The sequence below is a fragment of the Monodon monoceros genome, unplaced genomic scaffold, assembly GCF_005190385.1.
Source record: "Monodon monoceros isolate NGI ecotype Baffin Bay Population unplaced genomic scaffold, NGI_Narwhal_1 Super_Scaffold_12, whole genome shotgun sequence".
NCBI classification, from domain to species: domain Eukaryota; kingdom Metazoa; phylum Chordata; class Mammalia; order Artiodactyla; family Monodontidae; genus Monodon; species Monodon monoceros.
In genome coordinates, this window is record NW_021703768.1 from 153,374,104 (window position 1) to 153,390,818 (window position 16,715).

At 40.8% G+C, this 16,715-nt stretch overlaps 1 protein-coding gene across 5 annotated transcripts in view; it reads right to left on the reverse strand.

Annotated features, from left to right (window-relative positions):
* Window positions 1-16,715, reverse strand: part of RUFY1 (RUN and FYVE domain containing 1) — a 57,498-nt gene that overhangs the window by 21,524 nt on the left and 19,259 nt on the right. For all 5 annotated transcript variants that reach the window (XM_029217634.1, XM_029217632.1, XM_029217636.1 and 2 more), the window contains 6 exons: window positions 13,945-14,006; window positions 10,481-10,546; window positions 8,237-8,306; window positions 3,997-4,098; window positions 3,142-3,258; window positions 2,576-2,743 (listed from right to left, as the gene is read on the reverse strand). In XM_029217634.1, the coding sequence (XP_029073467.1) occupies window positions 2,576-2,743; window positions 3,142-3,258; window positions 3,997-4,098; window positions 8,237-8,306; window positions 10,481-10,546; window positions 13,945-14,006 (585 nt within the window). The remainder of the gene's footprint in view (window positions 1-2,575; window positions 2,744-3,141; window positions 3,259-3,996; window positions 4,099-8,236; window positions 8,307-10,480; window positions 10,547-13,944; window positions 14,007-16,715) is intronic.

Sequence of the window (16,715 nt, forward strand, 5' to 3'; positions counted from 1 at the left end):
AATGCTGGCCTAGAGGAAAGAGGATGGGAGTAGGGGTGGGGGATAAAAGGAAATAAGAAAACAGGAAGGGTGTCTTATTATAGTGCCCCAAACAGAGGGATATGACTGACTCAACCTTCTGCATCTGAAGCCCAGAGGGAGAAAAGGGTATGAAGCCAGAATTCCAGCAGCACCAGAGACGGACTTGGGGGTGGTGCTTCCCCAGGGAACCCAATGTATGCTGTGATGACTCAGCAGCCAGGGGTTTGGTGCTGCCAAAGCAGATGTTGTGACCCTTGTTAGCTATGGCAAACATTTAGTCAAACTGTCGCTTGCCCAAACTTGGAAGATGGAATCCACGCAACTGTGCCAGGGCTCCAGAATGCTAGGATGTGCAGTGGGGCTTGCCATGTGAACAGGTGCTATAAGCAAGGGCTTTGCAGGGAGAGATGGACAGGGATACAGAGGCCAAAGGTTAGAAAAGTCAACTGCTTCTGGACTCAGAAGGAAGAGAGAGGACTGAAGAGTGAGCCATATGGCCCTGTGACATCCTGCAGCGAAGATCAGAGTAGGCTGCTTTCCTTATGCCTCAAGCTGTTGTTCCAGATGACTGGTCACTGACATAAGAAAGACTGACAGAGCAAAGAAACGGAGCAGGTGTGGGAACTGTGTTTACTCATAACAAACTACGGTCACTGACACACGGATCAAGTGGATGCAAGCAGACCAGAGGCTGTGACAGAGGGAACCGGATTGTCCAAGAAACCACCAGTCTGGTCTGAAAAATATCTGACTGTTGGATCCCTTATACAAATTCCAGGCCAGTAGACTGACACTGGCAAGAAGCTGGCCGTCAAAGCTGTGTAGCCCACTGCACGGGAGCCCACTTCCCATCAGCCATTGAAGATGGTGGTCTCAGGGGCACAGAGGTCAGCAGACATGCTCTCTAGAAGGCAGAAGCGGTAGCCAGACATGCTAAGAAATGGAGTCCTCAGTACCCCAGGCAGCCTTCACGGTTCCTGCCCAGAGGACAAAATGACCACCGAGGGCCAGGGACTGCCAGGTGTGTCCCTTGTTTCCTCTTTCCCAGTAGGCATTTCATCATGGTTATCCTGTTTCTGCTCTACCAGTTCATCCTGGGCAGGACAGGCTAACGTGACTGACAGATAGTCTTCTAGTTGGAACACAGGCCCTATGGGCTTGAGGGAGAGTGCTGCCCATCACCCAGGGTTGTGGACTCTGAGGAAGCAGGGCTTGCCAGTAGCTCAGTGGGGTCGACTGTTGTAGTGACAACTACATCTACCCACACCTACTTTCCCCTTCACCTGGCCTGCAGCCCAGAAACAACAGCCCCAGGCTCCCCTTGCAGCCAAGCCTGGCCATGCTGACTAGCCCTTTCCTATGTGATCGGAAGAAATGGTGGGTGCAACTGCTGTCTCACTGTTTGAGAACAAATCCGTGGCTCTGGACTTTTGCTCTTCTCCCCACTTCTGCTGGCAAGAATGGTGACAACTCAAGTGGCCTTGAGAGCTGGAGCTGCCATTAGTCTGAATCCCTGAATGACCGTGGGGAGCAAAACTGCTGGTCTGCAATGCTTTAAGCTATTACAGTAGTTTAGTTTCCCCTAACATGTATTAACAGTATGTCTATATGCCGACCAAAACCAGAAGAAAACATGAAAAAATTAAAATAGATAATTGTTGGGAGGGTAAAACTATTTTCTTCCTTTTCTCTTTTTGCTTCAATTTTCATTGTTGAAATTACAAAAATATTAATTACGTAATAATTTTTAAAAAGACGGACAAAATAGCACAGTTTATTTGTACCGTCTGCTCTCACATTATCTTTGACATAGATGTTACTACTAGTAAGACTGAAACCACTCTATGGAAAAGGAAGTGGGACTGTTTCGGCAATAAAATAGGAAAGAGAACTTCAAAAAAGGAAAAGCTTCGAGGACACAGAATGGTACCCTTCTGGGTAGCTTCTGGGCAAGAAAGTGTTGCAGTGTTTAGATGCTGTCTTTCAAACTCTGGCGTGACCAGTTCTTTCTGGGCTAGCTCCCCTTGACCACTCTGAAATGACGAGGGAGGTGATCTTGGAGACTCAGCAAGATTAACTAATTGGCAAAGCTTGAAAAGGCAATACTAACTAATATCCTTAATCCACTTCTCCATTTCTTGGGGCAAACAATTAGTACCTGAAGTAGACAGAAACAGACAGCAGGGGGACAGTGAACGTATGACAGGCAAAGTTCAGATTTAGATTCAAGAGACACAGTTTTCAGCTCTATTTATTAGCTGTGCCACCAGGGACATGTGACTTAGCCATTTGATTTTACCTTGTCACTTACATTTCCCCCCATTTTATAAACTTTTGTCAGGGACTGCCGGGAGACTCAAATAAAATAAATGCAATAACATGTAAGATGGCCTAGGACCAGGTCTGCAAATACTAGGCCCTCACAGATGTGTCTATTCTCTCCTTCTGCGGAAAGAATGACCCAAGACTGGAAAGGCAGCACGTGACAAGCTCTATCACTGTAGACAAGCAGCAGGAAACAGGGTTGTGATGTGGACATAAAGCCAAGTCCCACCTGAACTTTGTGAAACATCTGTAAGTTAATTGCTTTGACTTCCTCCAGCTGCTGGCGCAGGGCAACTAGAGTGTCCTGCTTCTCGTGAGTGTCCTTTTCTAGTAACTTCATTGCGATTTCCATTTCGGTTTTCATTCCAATTTGTAGCTCCAGTTCTTTTTCTAGTTCCTTAAAAGGATATTAATAAGGAAAATATTATTAAAGCACATCACAGAAATGAACTTAACTGATGTTGTATCTTGGGCAGTGCTGAAAATACAAACGGAAGGTCAGAATAGGTTAGGGAGATGCAGACAAGTCTGTCTGGAGCGTAACTAGATTAAGTTTTCCCCCTTTCCTCATTTTACAATGAACACTGGCTCTGCATCAAGTCAACAGAAAGCAGGTAGGTGGCAATGAGGAATACTCCACGAGTATTTTTCTTCACATGTTAAAAACTTTATTTGCATAAAAACTCACTTGTTTTTAAAAGCAGGTTGAAGCATGTGTGTGCAAAGCGCTGACAGAAGTAACATAGAGGGAATAAACTGAGGAATCTTTCTGGTAACTCAGGCTCGCAAACTCACCAAACGGGCTTTCTTCTCCTCCTTCAGCTGCTTCCACACATCATTGTACATTTCATCCAGACCTTGCCGAGTCTGCCTGTAAGTCTCCAGCTCAACTTTTGTATCCTGTTTTGTTATCTGTGATCAAACAAGAGCACCAGAGAAGTGGTTTGCTTACAGAAGCAAGCTAACTACAAAGTATTTAAAAATATAACACATATATATTTTTAAACAGTAGCATAATTTCTATTTTTTTAAGCATAATAGAGAAAGGCTAAAATTTTAAAGGTATTTTGAAATATCTTTGAACATGAAGGATGAGAGCAAGCCAATAGATTTTTGAAAAGGTAGGTGCAGAAAACAATTTAATTTTCTTTAAAATAGAATAGTCGTTCTGAGTGGGAAAGGTCCCCATTCAGTATTTATCTAGCACATTTTTAGCACTGGGTGAATTTCGAGATGAATCAGATATGGTCTCTACTCTCAAGTCATCAGGTGAGACAGCTGCAAGCCAGCAATTCTACACAACAGTAAGCGGATTCTATAATGGAGGGAGGTGCAAAGAGCTATGGAAACACGGGAGAAGAAGGGTCCAGGCCTACTGATGGGTGCCAGAGGCAGCACCACAGGGGACTGGGCTCATGAGAGAAGCTGAAGAGGGAATAGGAACTTTCACTCGCAAAGGCCCAGAGGCAAGGGAGCAGTGCACTTGGGAAACCCCAAGCGGTCCAGGTGGCCTGAGAGTGACACGGAAGGGCACTGCGGCAGGATTTTCTGGTGTCAAACAAGGCATCTTTGCACGTTCTGGGCTTGAGATCTCTGATGGACACGTCTGAGTGGGGAACATGCCGCCCAGCTGCAAGGCCTACTTCTCACCTCTACGCTTTTTTCGCTTTTCTCACGAATTAATTCATTTTGTTCTCTTAATTGTTGCTGTTCTTCTTGAAGTGAACAAATTCGGTCTGTTGCAGCTGAAAGCTGATTAAGAAAGATTTTTAGATTTCTTAACATCAAAATGAATCTTACTGTTCAAATTAAAAGCTAACATTTGGCATCTTCACAATTGACAATGTATTTTCACATATGTGATATTTTATTTTTTATCCTTGTTTTGCATAGGTAATACATTCACATGGTTCAAAATTCCAAAGATATAAAAACATAAACAGTAAAATCTCTCTTACCCCTGCCCCTAGCCATCCCTGCCTTCCCTAGATATTCTTGTTTTACAAAAATGATAGCATACTACTTCACGTGGGCAAAGATTTATGGACACAAATTAGAAACAGCTTAAATGTCCAATACTAGAAATGGTTTAACAAATCACAGTAAAAGCATAAAACAGAAATATGTAGTTATTAAAATACTTACAAAAGCTTTTAATGACTTGAGAACATACTTATGATATAATAAAAATAAAAAAGCAGGTTATACAGTATGTTCTCACGTCTAGTTTAAAGAAAAAAACTTAACTATGTTAAAAATCATTAAGAAAAACAAAAACAAACAAAAAACGCTTAAGAAAAGATGGGGACTCTATATACAGCTGTCACTTAGCCAAGGGATTATGGGCTTTTTTCCCCCTGATTCTTCATTCTTTTTAGTTTTTCTAGCCAATGAGCAAAAGGATATCTTATCACTAGAGAGAGAATTAAAGAAGCTGGGAGAGGAATCACAACCAAACCATTAAAGATGTGCCCGAGGAAAACATCTTCCTTGCCCTGAACAAGTTAACGTAGTTTAGGCTAAAGTGTACAGGAGCAGGTGCCTTCATGTACCTGCTGAGGAGAGGCTAGCAGGAGAGGTGAGTAAATACCCCAACCAACCTCTCCTTTCCCAGCCTCTGAGCCAGCCTGGTGAGAGAAGGTGAGGCTGGAGAAGGAGAAAGAAGCCAGACATTTGCCCTCGATACTTGGCTGTGCTCTTAGCGTCATTCACTAACGGGGGGCCCTGAAGCACTGAACTCCTCACCTCCTCTTGGTCAACAGCATCTAGGTCCACTCAGACTCAGAACCCAGGACTGGGGTTTCTAAACATAACTGCTGTGCCCACGTAAGAAACTTTAAGGCTTGAAAGGAGGTGCTAGTTGCTGCAAGGGAAGAAGCAGGCAAAAACCATAAGCTAATTCCCATCCTACTCTCTGAAGACACAGAGAGCACACCCTGAAGTGAGAGATATACTTTTCTCTGAAGTACATTTTCTATTACATCTGTTTGCCTTTGAAGGAAAAATAAGCCAGTTGTTCAGTTTCAAAAGCTAAATTAGACTTTCATTCAAAGCATGTCACCTCCCCTCAGAATGGGAGAAAATATTTACAGATGAAGCAACTGACCAGGGATTAATCTCCAAAATATACAAACAGCTCATGCAGCTCAATATCAAAAAAACAACCCAATCGAAAAATGGGCAGAAGATCTAAATAGACATTTCTCCAAAGAAGACATACAGATGGCCAAAAAGCACATGAAAAGATGGTCAACATCACTAATTATTAGAGAAATGCAAATCAAAACTACAATGAGGTATCACCTTACACTGGTCAGAAAGGCCATCATGAAAAAAATCTACAAACAGGGCTTCCCTGGTGGCGCAGTGGTTGAGAGTCCGCCTGCCGATGCAGGGGACACGGGTTCGTGCCCCGGTCCGGGGAGATCCCACATGCTGCGGAGCAGCTGGGCCCGTAAGCCATGGCCGCTGAGCCTGCGCGTCCAGAGCCTGTGCTCCGCAGCGGGAGAGGCCACAACAGAGAGGCCCGTGTAACGCAAAAAAAAAAAAAAAATCTACAAACAATAATTGCTGGAGAGGGTGTAGAGAAAAGGCAACCCTCCTATACTGCTCGTGGGAACGTAAATTGGTACAGCTACTATGGAGAACAGTATGGAGGTTCCTTAAAAAACTAAAAATAGAGCTACCATATGATCCAGCAATCCCACTCCTGGGCATATATCCGGAGAAAACCATAATTCTAAAAGATATATGTACCCCAATGTTCATTGCAGCATTACTTACAGTAGCCAGGACATGGAAGCAACCTAAATGTCCATCAACAGAGGAATGAATAAAGAAGATGTAGTACATATACACAGTGGAATATTACTCAGCCATAAAAAAGAACGAAATAATGCCATCTGAAGAAACATGGATTGACCTAGAGATTGTCAGACTGAGTGAAGTAAGTCAGACAGAGAAAGACAAATATCATACAATATTGCTTATATGTGGAATCTAAAAAAGGGTATAAATGAACTTATCTACAAAACAGAAATAGTTACAGATGTAGAAAATACACTTACGGTTACCAGGGGATAAAGGGCGGGGAGGGATAAATTGCAAGATTGGGATTGACATATACAAACTACTATATATAAAACAGATAACTAGTAAGGACCTTCTGTATAGCACAGGGAACTCTATTCATTACTATGTAATGGCCTATATGGGAAAAGAATCTAAAAAAGAGTGGATATATGTATATGTATAGCTGATTCACTTTGTTGTACACCTGAAACTAACACAACATTGTAAATCAACTACACTCCAATAAAAATTATATAAAAAAAAAACAAAGCATGCCACCTCATCTGGGAGAACAAAGAGTGAATCTGCTTTTCTAAAATCAACTAAGGGGACTTCCCTGGTGGTGCAGTGGTTAAGAATCCGCCTGTCAATTCAATGCAGGGGACATGGGTTCAAGCCCTGGTCCAGGAAGATCCCACATACCACGGAGCAACTAATCCCGTGTGCCACAACTACTGAGCCTGCACTCTAGAGCCCGTTAGCCACACCTACTGAGCCCGCGCACCACAACTATTGAAGCCCGCACGCCTAGAGCCCGTGCTCCACAACAAGAGAAGCCACCGCAATGAGAAGCCCCTGCATCACAATGAAGACTAGCCCCCACTCACCGCAACTAGAGAAAGCCCGTGTGCAGCAACGAAGACCCAACGCAGCCAAAAATAAATAAATTAAATAAAATAAATAAATTTAAAAAATAAATAAAATAAAATCAACTAAGGTCTCCTTGAGTGCCTCCACATGCTAAGTGTTGGGCAAGGCACATTTATATGGTATTAACCTAACTTAATCTTTACAATACTATTGTAAGTGTGTTGAATTATCACCCAATTTAGAGATGAGGAAAGTGAGGCCCAAAGGCCCACTCCACCCCCCAGGTGAATTCGAGTCCTTCAGCTCTAAGTGTGATGAAGTCTCTCCCATTAGGACCATTTTTGAGTTTCTTTCTCCTGTTACAAATCTGAGCTCCTCTCCTGAAAGCTGTTCAGGCCTGGCCCCTCAAGAGGGCGCAGGAAGTTTAAAGTGAGCCTTAAACTGGGTCCTCCGTTACAAAGGTGCGCTCTGCGACTCTCCTTTCGGCTGTAACCTGCCTCCACACTGTGGGGGGGTCACTCTCCGGCCCCCCTCACAGCCCTCTTCCTTCCCAGTGAGACTTGGTGGGGAGGGTCGAGCAGCCAGGACCGCTACCTGTGGAAAGCCTCAGAAAGGCTGAGCAACCCCCCTCCTGCTAACAGGAGACAAGATGTGTCCACCAAGGAGACTGCCGGGCAGCTGGCAGCAAGCTTTCTTCCTCAGCCTCAGCCCTCCTTCTTCCTGTCCTTTCATTCTCTCTCTTCCTAGTGAGAAAGCAGAGAAAGACCACACTGTGGGGAGACTGGTTCCAAGCTCCTGAGAGGCCGAGACATGGAATGGGGGGGCGAGGGTACTTTTACCCCATAAAAGAGCCTGTGCCTTCTGGGCAGCCGGGAGACACACTACATCATAGGAAAGGTGGGAAAAGAGGAAGAGGATAGCACATTCACAAAAGGAGTGGGGCTTTTCCAACTACGACTTGTCTTCTACTGGACCACTGTGAGGTGATAAAACCTAAGTCACTTAGAACTGGCTCATGATCCGTTGCACTGGCTCATGGGAGCCCCGGCCAGGGCAGAACACGGACATTCTGAGGATGTGAAATTCTGAGAATGTCTGTCCTGTGTGCAGCTCAACCCAAGGTTAGCAATTCCCATTCCTACCAGTGAGAAGCTCTGGTCAGATATACCAACCATACCATTTCTCTTCTTGGGTCATTCTGCTTTAAGAATTTCAATAAGTTACAAACCTCTTCTTGAAGCTTTGAATTAGTCTTTTCCAACCCTTCTATCTTGGTTTGAAGATCCCCAACTGTGCAGCTGTAAAAAAGAAAATATTAAGTAAATGTGAACTTATAAAAGCTGACTGTTTTCCCAATCTGTAAACAATGAGAATAGAGATTCCTAGATTTCCTGTATGAAATGGAGAGTCAAAGGGTCTCCAATTAACTCATAGATGAGAATTCTAAATATATATGTAAGCTGTGTGTTTTGTGTGTATTTTTTATAATATTAAAAAATATATTTAAATATATATTTTTTTTTTTTTTACTGAAAAGTTTTCAATGTTTTCTCCAAATATGCTACCCATTTCTTGTTTAGCCAACTGGAAAGAAAACAGCATTTCCCCCAACACAATATATGGGAACCAAAACGCACCAGCAGTCATATATCTAAAGTAATATTCATAACAAGATATTGGTACTTTTGGGTAGTAGGATCAAAGGTGATTTTTAAATCTTTTTTATACTTTGTCCCATTTTTCACATATTCTTTAAGTAATATGCACTACTTTCATACTGAAAAATACGTAAAAAGCTAATGTAGACTTGACAAACAACAATAATAATAACCACAACAATAATAGTAGTAGTTTTCTTTTTGGACAATGTGTCAGGCCCTGTTTGTTTTAAGCACTTTAAATGCATCAACTCCCCACAATTCTGTGAGGCAAATCTTATTGTTAATCTGTTTTACAGATGAGGAAACCATAACTTTATATTGAAAAACTCACTTAACTTCATACCCCTATGAACCCAGGTGGTCTGGCTCCAGAGCCTGCACTTTTAGGCAACAGACCCTACTGCCAAAAACTGGGGCTTTTTGCCGGTGAGGGGGGGTACCAAGAAACAAACCTGACAAGGCTAATGAACCAAGGTTCAAGAATTGGGTGGGAGAAAAATAAAAATACAAATTGACACAAAATGAAAAAGTCAACAAAACAAAACATATGGAAGGAATTATAAGTTTTAAGAGTATGCCATTTTCAATTCTGTACCAACTACATAACTCAGAAAATATCAACAAAATTTCTATTTTTCCTTAGAAAACATAAATTACCAAAAAAGGTATATCCTCACGAGGAGAAAAGCTAGATGAATTAACAGCTAAGGAAAAACTGAAAAGCTGGCAAAGTATTGCCTCCACACAGGCTTTGAGCTTCAAATTTTCAAGGAGCAAATAATGCTCACGAAATAGAAGGTGTTCCCAGGCACAGAAACAAGGCAAAGCTTCCTGATTCATTTTGTGAAGCTGCATAACCCTGATACCATGCCAGAGGGGAAACTATGGAACAACTATGTTAAGTGAATGACTAAATTATTAAAGCTATGATCAAGTAGAGTTTATCCCTACGAAGAAATCCATTAATAAACTATATTACATCAATAGATTAAGGGATAAAAGTCATGTTAACTTAATGGATGCTAAAAGGCATTTGATAAAATTCAACATCTATTCCTTATAAAAGTTCTCAATAAACTAAGCATGGATTAAGAATCTCACTCTCAAAATAATAGCCAGCATCACACCTCAGGAAAGCTCAGAGCAGCATACCCTAGGTATGTTCTGAAGAACACACTAGCTCCTTTGCCTGCTTCATTGGCTTTGGGGGCCAGAGAGGCTGCTCCCGCAGAGAACTGCTAATGTGCACAGTGTACTCTCTAAAGAGGGTTCAGAGAGAGAATTATTTTTCCCAAACACGTTAGGCTGAGAATCTCCATCCACTCTCCATCAAAACCTGCAACAACTAGTGTTTCATGAAACACAGGAGCAGCTTTCCAATTAAAATGAAAATTCAAGATAAAGATACCTGCTATCACTATTGAATTGTTCTCAAAGGTCTAGCCCAGTGGTTTTCAACCCCTTTTTCCTGCCCAGAACATTGGAGGGATGTGTGTTGATTCCCAGCAGCAATAATGCTTCCCATGCAGTGATTTCCAACTAAGTTGCGGTGGGCTAAGGGGTGGAGAGGTTTAATTTATTACTCTCTAATTTGCATAACTAGACAGAACAAAAGATCAAAGGATTCCCCAAAGCTCTTTATCAAGAAATCATACTTCTACAGTCTGTACACATGAGCACTGAACAACAACCTTTTTTCTTGGTTTGGAAAAAAGTTAGTTATAAATATATGGCAACTCAAAAAGGTTCCATGAGGCAATTATCGGGCACTGAGAATGAACTGCAACACTGGAAAAAGGAGGGAGTCCTACCTTAAGTGCCGGTTAAGTTCTTCCACATAATTTTTTTGATCAAGGACATCAGTAATTCTTTCATGCCTTTTAAAAAGAATAATAAAAAGAGAGAAATTCTTTTTACTCAGGGTTAATACTTTTAATTGTCCCCCAACCTTCCAGTCACCTTGTAGGAGTACCAATGTCATCAGGAAACCAAGAGATGGTCAGAGCTTAGTAATGTCTGCACGGTCCTAACTGAACCAGCAAGGCGGGCTAGGAAGACATGGGACACACTGGAAACAGGCTGCCTGGAGAGGAGCCTCCCTGCAGACGCTCCTCCCACCTCTCCCCTAGCATTTGAGAAAGCCACTGGCAGGCAAGGTAGAAACACCAAAAGCCACATGTAAATGGCTCTCCAGTTAGGAGATGAAGCAGCCCTTGTTATACTGAAGGAAAAGAAGCTGCCTCAGAAAAGAAGACCACAAGACTCTTCAAAACACAAAGCTGATTAGTCTGGGTTAAAAAAAAAGACTCTGGGGCTTCCCTGGTGGCGCAGTGGTTAAGAATCTGCCTGCCAATGCAGGGGACACAGGTTCGAGCCCTGGTCCGGGAAGGTCCCACATGCTGCGGAGCAGCTAAGCCCGTGCGCCACAACTACTGAGCCGCGAGCCACAACTGCAGCCGGCGCACCTAGAGCCTCTGCAACAAGAGAAAGCCTGCTATGAGAAGCCCGTGCACCACAACGAAGAGTAGCCCCCGCTCAGCGCAACTAGAGAAAGCCTGCGTGCAGCAACAAAGACCAAACGCAGCCAAAAATAAAAATAAATTTAAAAAAAAAAAAAAAAAAAAAGACTCTGGGAACTCTTTGGCAGTCCAGTGGTTAGGACTCCGCACTTTCACTGCCAAGGGGGTAGGTTCAATCCCTGGTCAGGGAACTAAGATCCTGCAAGCTGTGCACCATGGCCAAAAAAAAAAAAAAGCAAAAAGCAAAAACACAACACAACAAAACTTCATACATCTTTATAAAAAAAGCAAAAAAGACTTTATCATTTTAAAGTTAGGCTCCTCCCACCAATTTCTTTACGTACATATGTACATAAATGGGATCATGTGACCCAGGTTCATGCCACAGGTGCTGGATTTGCTGGTCAGTGCAGTCATTTTTTTCTTTTACCTTTCTGCCCTTTACATAGCTCTCCCAGGTAACACATACTGATAGCTTGTTGAGTATCCTATGTGTATATAATCATAATATCTATCTATATTTTTACATATAGTATATGCAATTAAAATATAAAATGTATATTAGAGAATTTGGGGGTTTTAAAAAATGGGATATATATACTTCTCAGTATTATACTTTTCTCACTCAATAATACCTGTGGAAATCCCTCTAAATCTACTATACAGTAGGTCAAATTTGTTTTGCTTTCATGTCTGTATAATACATAGTGTGGAATACTTCAGATGTTCTACAATTCATTCAATTGCAGATGTCCCTAGGTATCCACGGGGGACTAGTTCCAGAACCTCTGTGGATACCCAAATCTGTAGATGCTCAAGTCCCTTATACAAATGGCATAGCACAGCTGACCCTCTATATCGGTGGGTTCCACATCTGCAGGTTGAAAGGCTGACTGTATTCCCTTAATAGTGGATAATCAGTTTATTTCCAGTTCTTTTTGACATTAAGAATGTATTTTAAATTTCAAGTGAGTGAATCCTTGTACTGTGGGTGCATGAAGCATTAATGGGATTCCCGCTGGTCCCTTCCTTGGTAAGGTGCACTGCCAAGGCACTGAGAAGGAAGAGTTCTCATTACAAAGACATGTGAAAGACAGGTAACAGATGTACGTGGTAAAATATTCAAACACAGCGCAAGGGTTTACAGTGAAACTCCCTCCCATGCCTATCTCCTGACCTCTTCCCCACAGGTGGCCTTTTTTCAGGTCGATGTGCCTCTCTAGAAATGATCCATGTATATGGAAGTACAACATATAAATATGGGTGTATGTCTTTTTTGTTATAACATAAATGGTAGCATGTTATATACATTGTTTGCTTTATTTTCTTTTCTTTTTTTTTTTCCAGGATAACTTCTTTTAATGCTCTTGTTAACAAGGATGAGGTAGAGCTACAATGTGGCATGAAAAGACACCCAAGACACAGTAGGATCAAAGAATAAGTCTAGTGGCAACTTAAATATATAATAGTACCTTTCCATTTACATCCAAACCATAAAGCAAATTACACTACCAACAAATATATACCTGCAAGACAGTAAAGAAAGGCTTGGAAGGAGTCATGCATGAGTAGCTTCCTCTGAAGAAGCAGGGGGAGTGGGACTGAGATGGAGACGAGGGGATAGTGTTAATGGGGAAATTTGCCTTGTACTCTCTATTCTTCCACAGAGCCTAATTCCTTAAACAATGGGAATAGGAATGTATTACCACTGTAATTAAAAATAGCTAAATAAAAAATAAAAATTCAAACAACACAAAAACAAAAGTAGCATTCTTTGCCAACAGTTACATGAAAAGATGCAACATCACTAATCATCAGGGGAATGCAAATCAAAAACCACGGTATGCTATCACGCCATACCCGTTAGAATGGCTATCACCGAAAAGACAAGAAGTAATAAGTGTAGGCCAGGATGCAGAGAAAAGGGAACACTTGTGCACTGTTGGTGGGAATGTAAATTGGTGCAGCCACTATGAAAAACAGTATGGCAATTCTTCAAAAAATTAAAAAATAGAATTACTAAATGATCCAGCAATTCCACTTCTGGGTATTTATCCAAAGAAAATGAAAACTAACTTGAAAAGGTATATGCACACCCATGTTCACTGCAGCATTATTTATAACAGCCGAGATATGGAAACAACCTAACTGTCCATCAATGTATGTGGTATATTCATATAATAAAATACTATTCATCCATAAAAAAAAAGGAAATCCTACCATTTCTGACAACATGAGTGGACTTTGAGGGCATTATGCTAAGCGAAGTAAGTAAAACAGTGAAAGACAAATACCTTATGATCTTACTTATACGTGGAATCTAAAATAAACACAAAACCAAACTCACAGATACAGGGACTGGTGGTTGCCAGAGGTGGGGGGGTGGGGGAGTGGGTGAATGGGGCCATAAGGCACAAACTTCCAGTTATAAAATAAGTAAGTCCTGGGGATGTAATGTACAGCATGGTGAATGTAGTTAATAATACTGTATTGCATATTTGAAAGTTGCTAAGAGACTGGATCCTAAAAATGCTTATCACAGAAAAGAAATTTTTTGTAACTACGTATGGTGATGGATGTTAACTAGACTTATTGTGGTGATCATTTTGCAATATATACAAATATCAGATCTTTATGTTGTACACTTGAAACTAATATAATGTTATATGTCAATTATACCTCAATTTTAAAAAAGGAGCATTCTTTGCCAGAATTTCATTAAAAACGTGAAGAACAGCATACAATATAGAACTTACTCTTTGCCACCATCAAGATCCTGCACATCCTTAATGTAGAGAGAAAAATCGATCACTCCAACCTGATCGAAATAAAATGTACCAGTTTAAGTGAAAAATAACTTTTCGCACTTTCCACAAACCTTACAGTCTTTAAAATTCAGGGTATTTACCTTCCTATCTCAGGATAAAACAATAGGATTGTTAGGATAACCTGACAATCAGTTAGGTTAACCAGCTTAAAGCAGCAATCAATCAAACAAACAAACCAAAAGAAAAATAACCCCATCACCTTCTAAACTTACTAAAAATCAGAATTTAAGGGAATATTCTGAAGTTTTATTTATTTATTTATTTTACTTACTTATTTATTCAACAATCAAATTGTTGACAAAGATCAACAAAGTTCTTTGGGTACAAAGTAATAAAAAAAAAAGAGACCTGTATCTCTAAAGTGGTGACCTTAACTGATAACTCTGACCTTAACTGATAACTCTGACTCCTTCTTCCCCCAAACTGAGGTGAAAAGGTCCAGTATTTCAGGGAAAATTCTCTGCTGCTGTGGGGAACTAGGGGCTCCAAGACCCCTCAAAATCTCAAAGTCAGGGGCTTTGTCCAGAAATAAAGCACTTCAGAGAGAGTGAATGAGAGCCCTAGTCTGCCACCATCCACTCTAGTGTAAGTGCAGCCATTCCTTCGAAATATAGGAAAATTGGGTCCATCAATAGAGAAATATTTAAATCAGTCATGTTACAGCCATATTGCAGAACCCTATGCAACCATAACAAAGAATGCAGAGAATGAATATGTAATGAAATGAAGAAAGCTCCAGGATAAAATTTTAACTCAAAGAATACTATGTACAGCATTAACTCCTTATAGTAACCTCCCTTATGTTAAAACCAAAGCTATACATGATGTTTTCTGCAACTCCTCTGTTGCGCCTCCCACCAATCTATATTCCTGACCCTTGAACCTGGGTGGCCAGTAAGGCCTGTCTTTATGAGCAGAAAGCAGCAGAAAGGATGCTGTGACTTCTGCAGCTAGGTTAACAAAGGCAGTACAAGCTTCCTCCTGGCTCTTTCCCTTGGGCATATACCTTTGAAGTTCTGAGCTTCCATGGGAAAAGTCTGGCTAACCTTGAGGCACCACACTGGAGACCAAGTGGAGAGACCACGTGTAGACAGAGATGCCCAAGAAGCCCCTGCTGCTCCAGCCTCAGCTCCCTGAGCCTTCTCAGCCCAGAGGACAGAGAGTGAGAGTGCATATGCCTTCAGCCACTCCAGCCCCAGCCACCAACTGCCTGTGATCACAGGCATGCTTAAGAGTCACCGTGCTGAGCTCAGCCATCCCTCAAATACGAGGGACTGTAATCATTTAGGTGACTGTTAATTTGTTACACTGCAACAGAAAACCAGAAAAGATTTAATTAAAAACAAAACCTATGTATACATAAATGCATAGGAAAAGTAGAAACAGTCCCTCAAATTTTTACCATTATCTGTGGGGACAAGACTGGGACTGAAGGGGGAGAGGAGAAGGGGAGCTTGAATTTCACTTTTCACTTTACATTCTTCTGTAATTGCTTAACTTCTTTTCAACAACCATGCATTTCTTTTGTAATACAAAAATAATTTAAAAAGAAATATATATTTGACTGGAAAAAAAGCAACAATAGAAGGAATGAGAAAGAATACCCAAAGTAGAAATTAATGGACTAGGAAACAAATCTCTCCTCTCAAAGCAGAAGTGATGTGTAAAAGCAAGACCTGGTTCTTCGAGCTCAACACAGTAGACAAATCTCTACCAAGTATTACAATTTAGAAAAGTGAGATTTTAAAAAGCTGTAAGAAAATACTCTCATGCAACTAATAGATCTGAATGAAACAAATGATTTCTGGAAAAATATAAATGACTAAAACTTTTTCTAAGACTTAGGAAACCAATAAATTGACCAAAGCTATGCAAAAAATTAAAGTGGTCAAAGCATGAGGACCATAAAGCTCTTGCATAAAGCTGAAACTGTCACACTAGCCAGTTTTAACAAACCTTTAAAGAAAAATATTTCCTGCTCTAATAAACTGTTGTAGAAAGCAAGAAAGAAAAGAATATCATCCAGTTTATTTTATGAGGTTATACAATCCTGACACTGAAAAGTGACAAAGACAGTACAGAAAAGGAAAATTCAGGCCAGTGTCACTTTTAAGGAGAAATACAAAATTTCCAAATAAACCACAGACATATTAAATCTAGGAGTATACTACAAGAATAACGCACGATGACCAAGTAAGGTTTATTTTATGATATTACAATAGGAAACCTAAGAATTGATTCAATTATTATTATGGGTTAAAAATGGATATGACATCTCAATAGATGCCAAAAAAGTTATTTGATAGCATTCAATGTTCATTTTTAAATAAAAATATAAAGTAAGCTAGAATAGAACAGTACTTTCTAAACATGAGAAAGAGGATCCCTCAGGGTGCAATAGCAAATACTCATAATTTATGGTGACATACAAGAGGTATTAAAGATAAGAATAGGCCAGGGGGCTCAATCACATCTATTACTTAATAAAAATCCCAATTAAATTTTTATTTTGGAATCTGACAAAATGATGTTCAAGGTCCTCTGGCAGAATGGACAGCCTCAACTATATCTGAAAAAGAAGTACAACAAAGTAGGCAGGAGGTGAACTGCCAGAGCTTTGGTAATTAAAAGACTACGTTACTGGCATAGAAATAAAAAGATCCAGAGACTAAACAGAGAGTCCAGAAATAAGCCTCAGA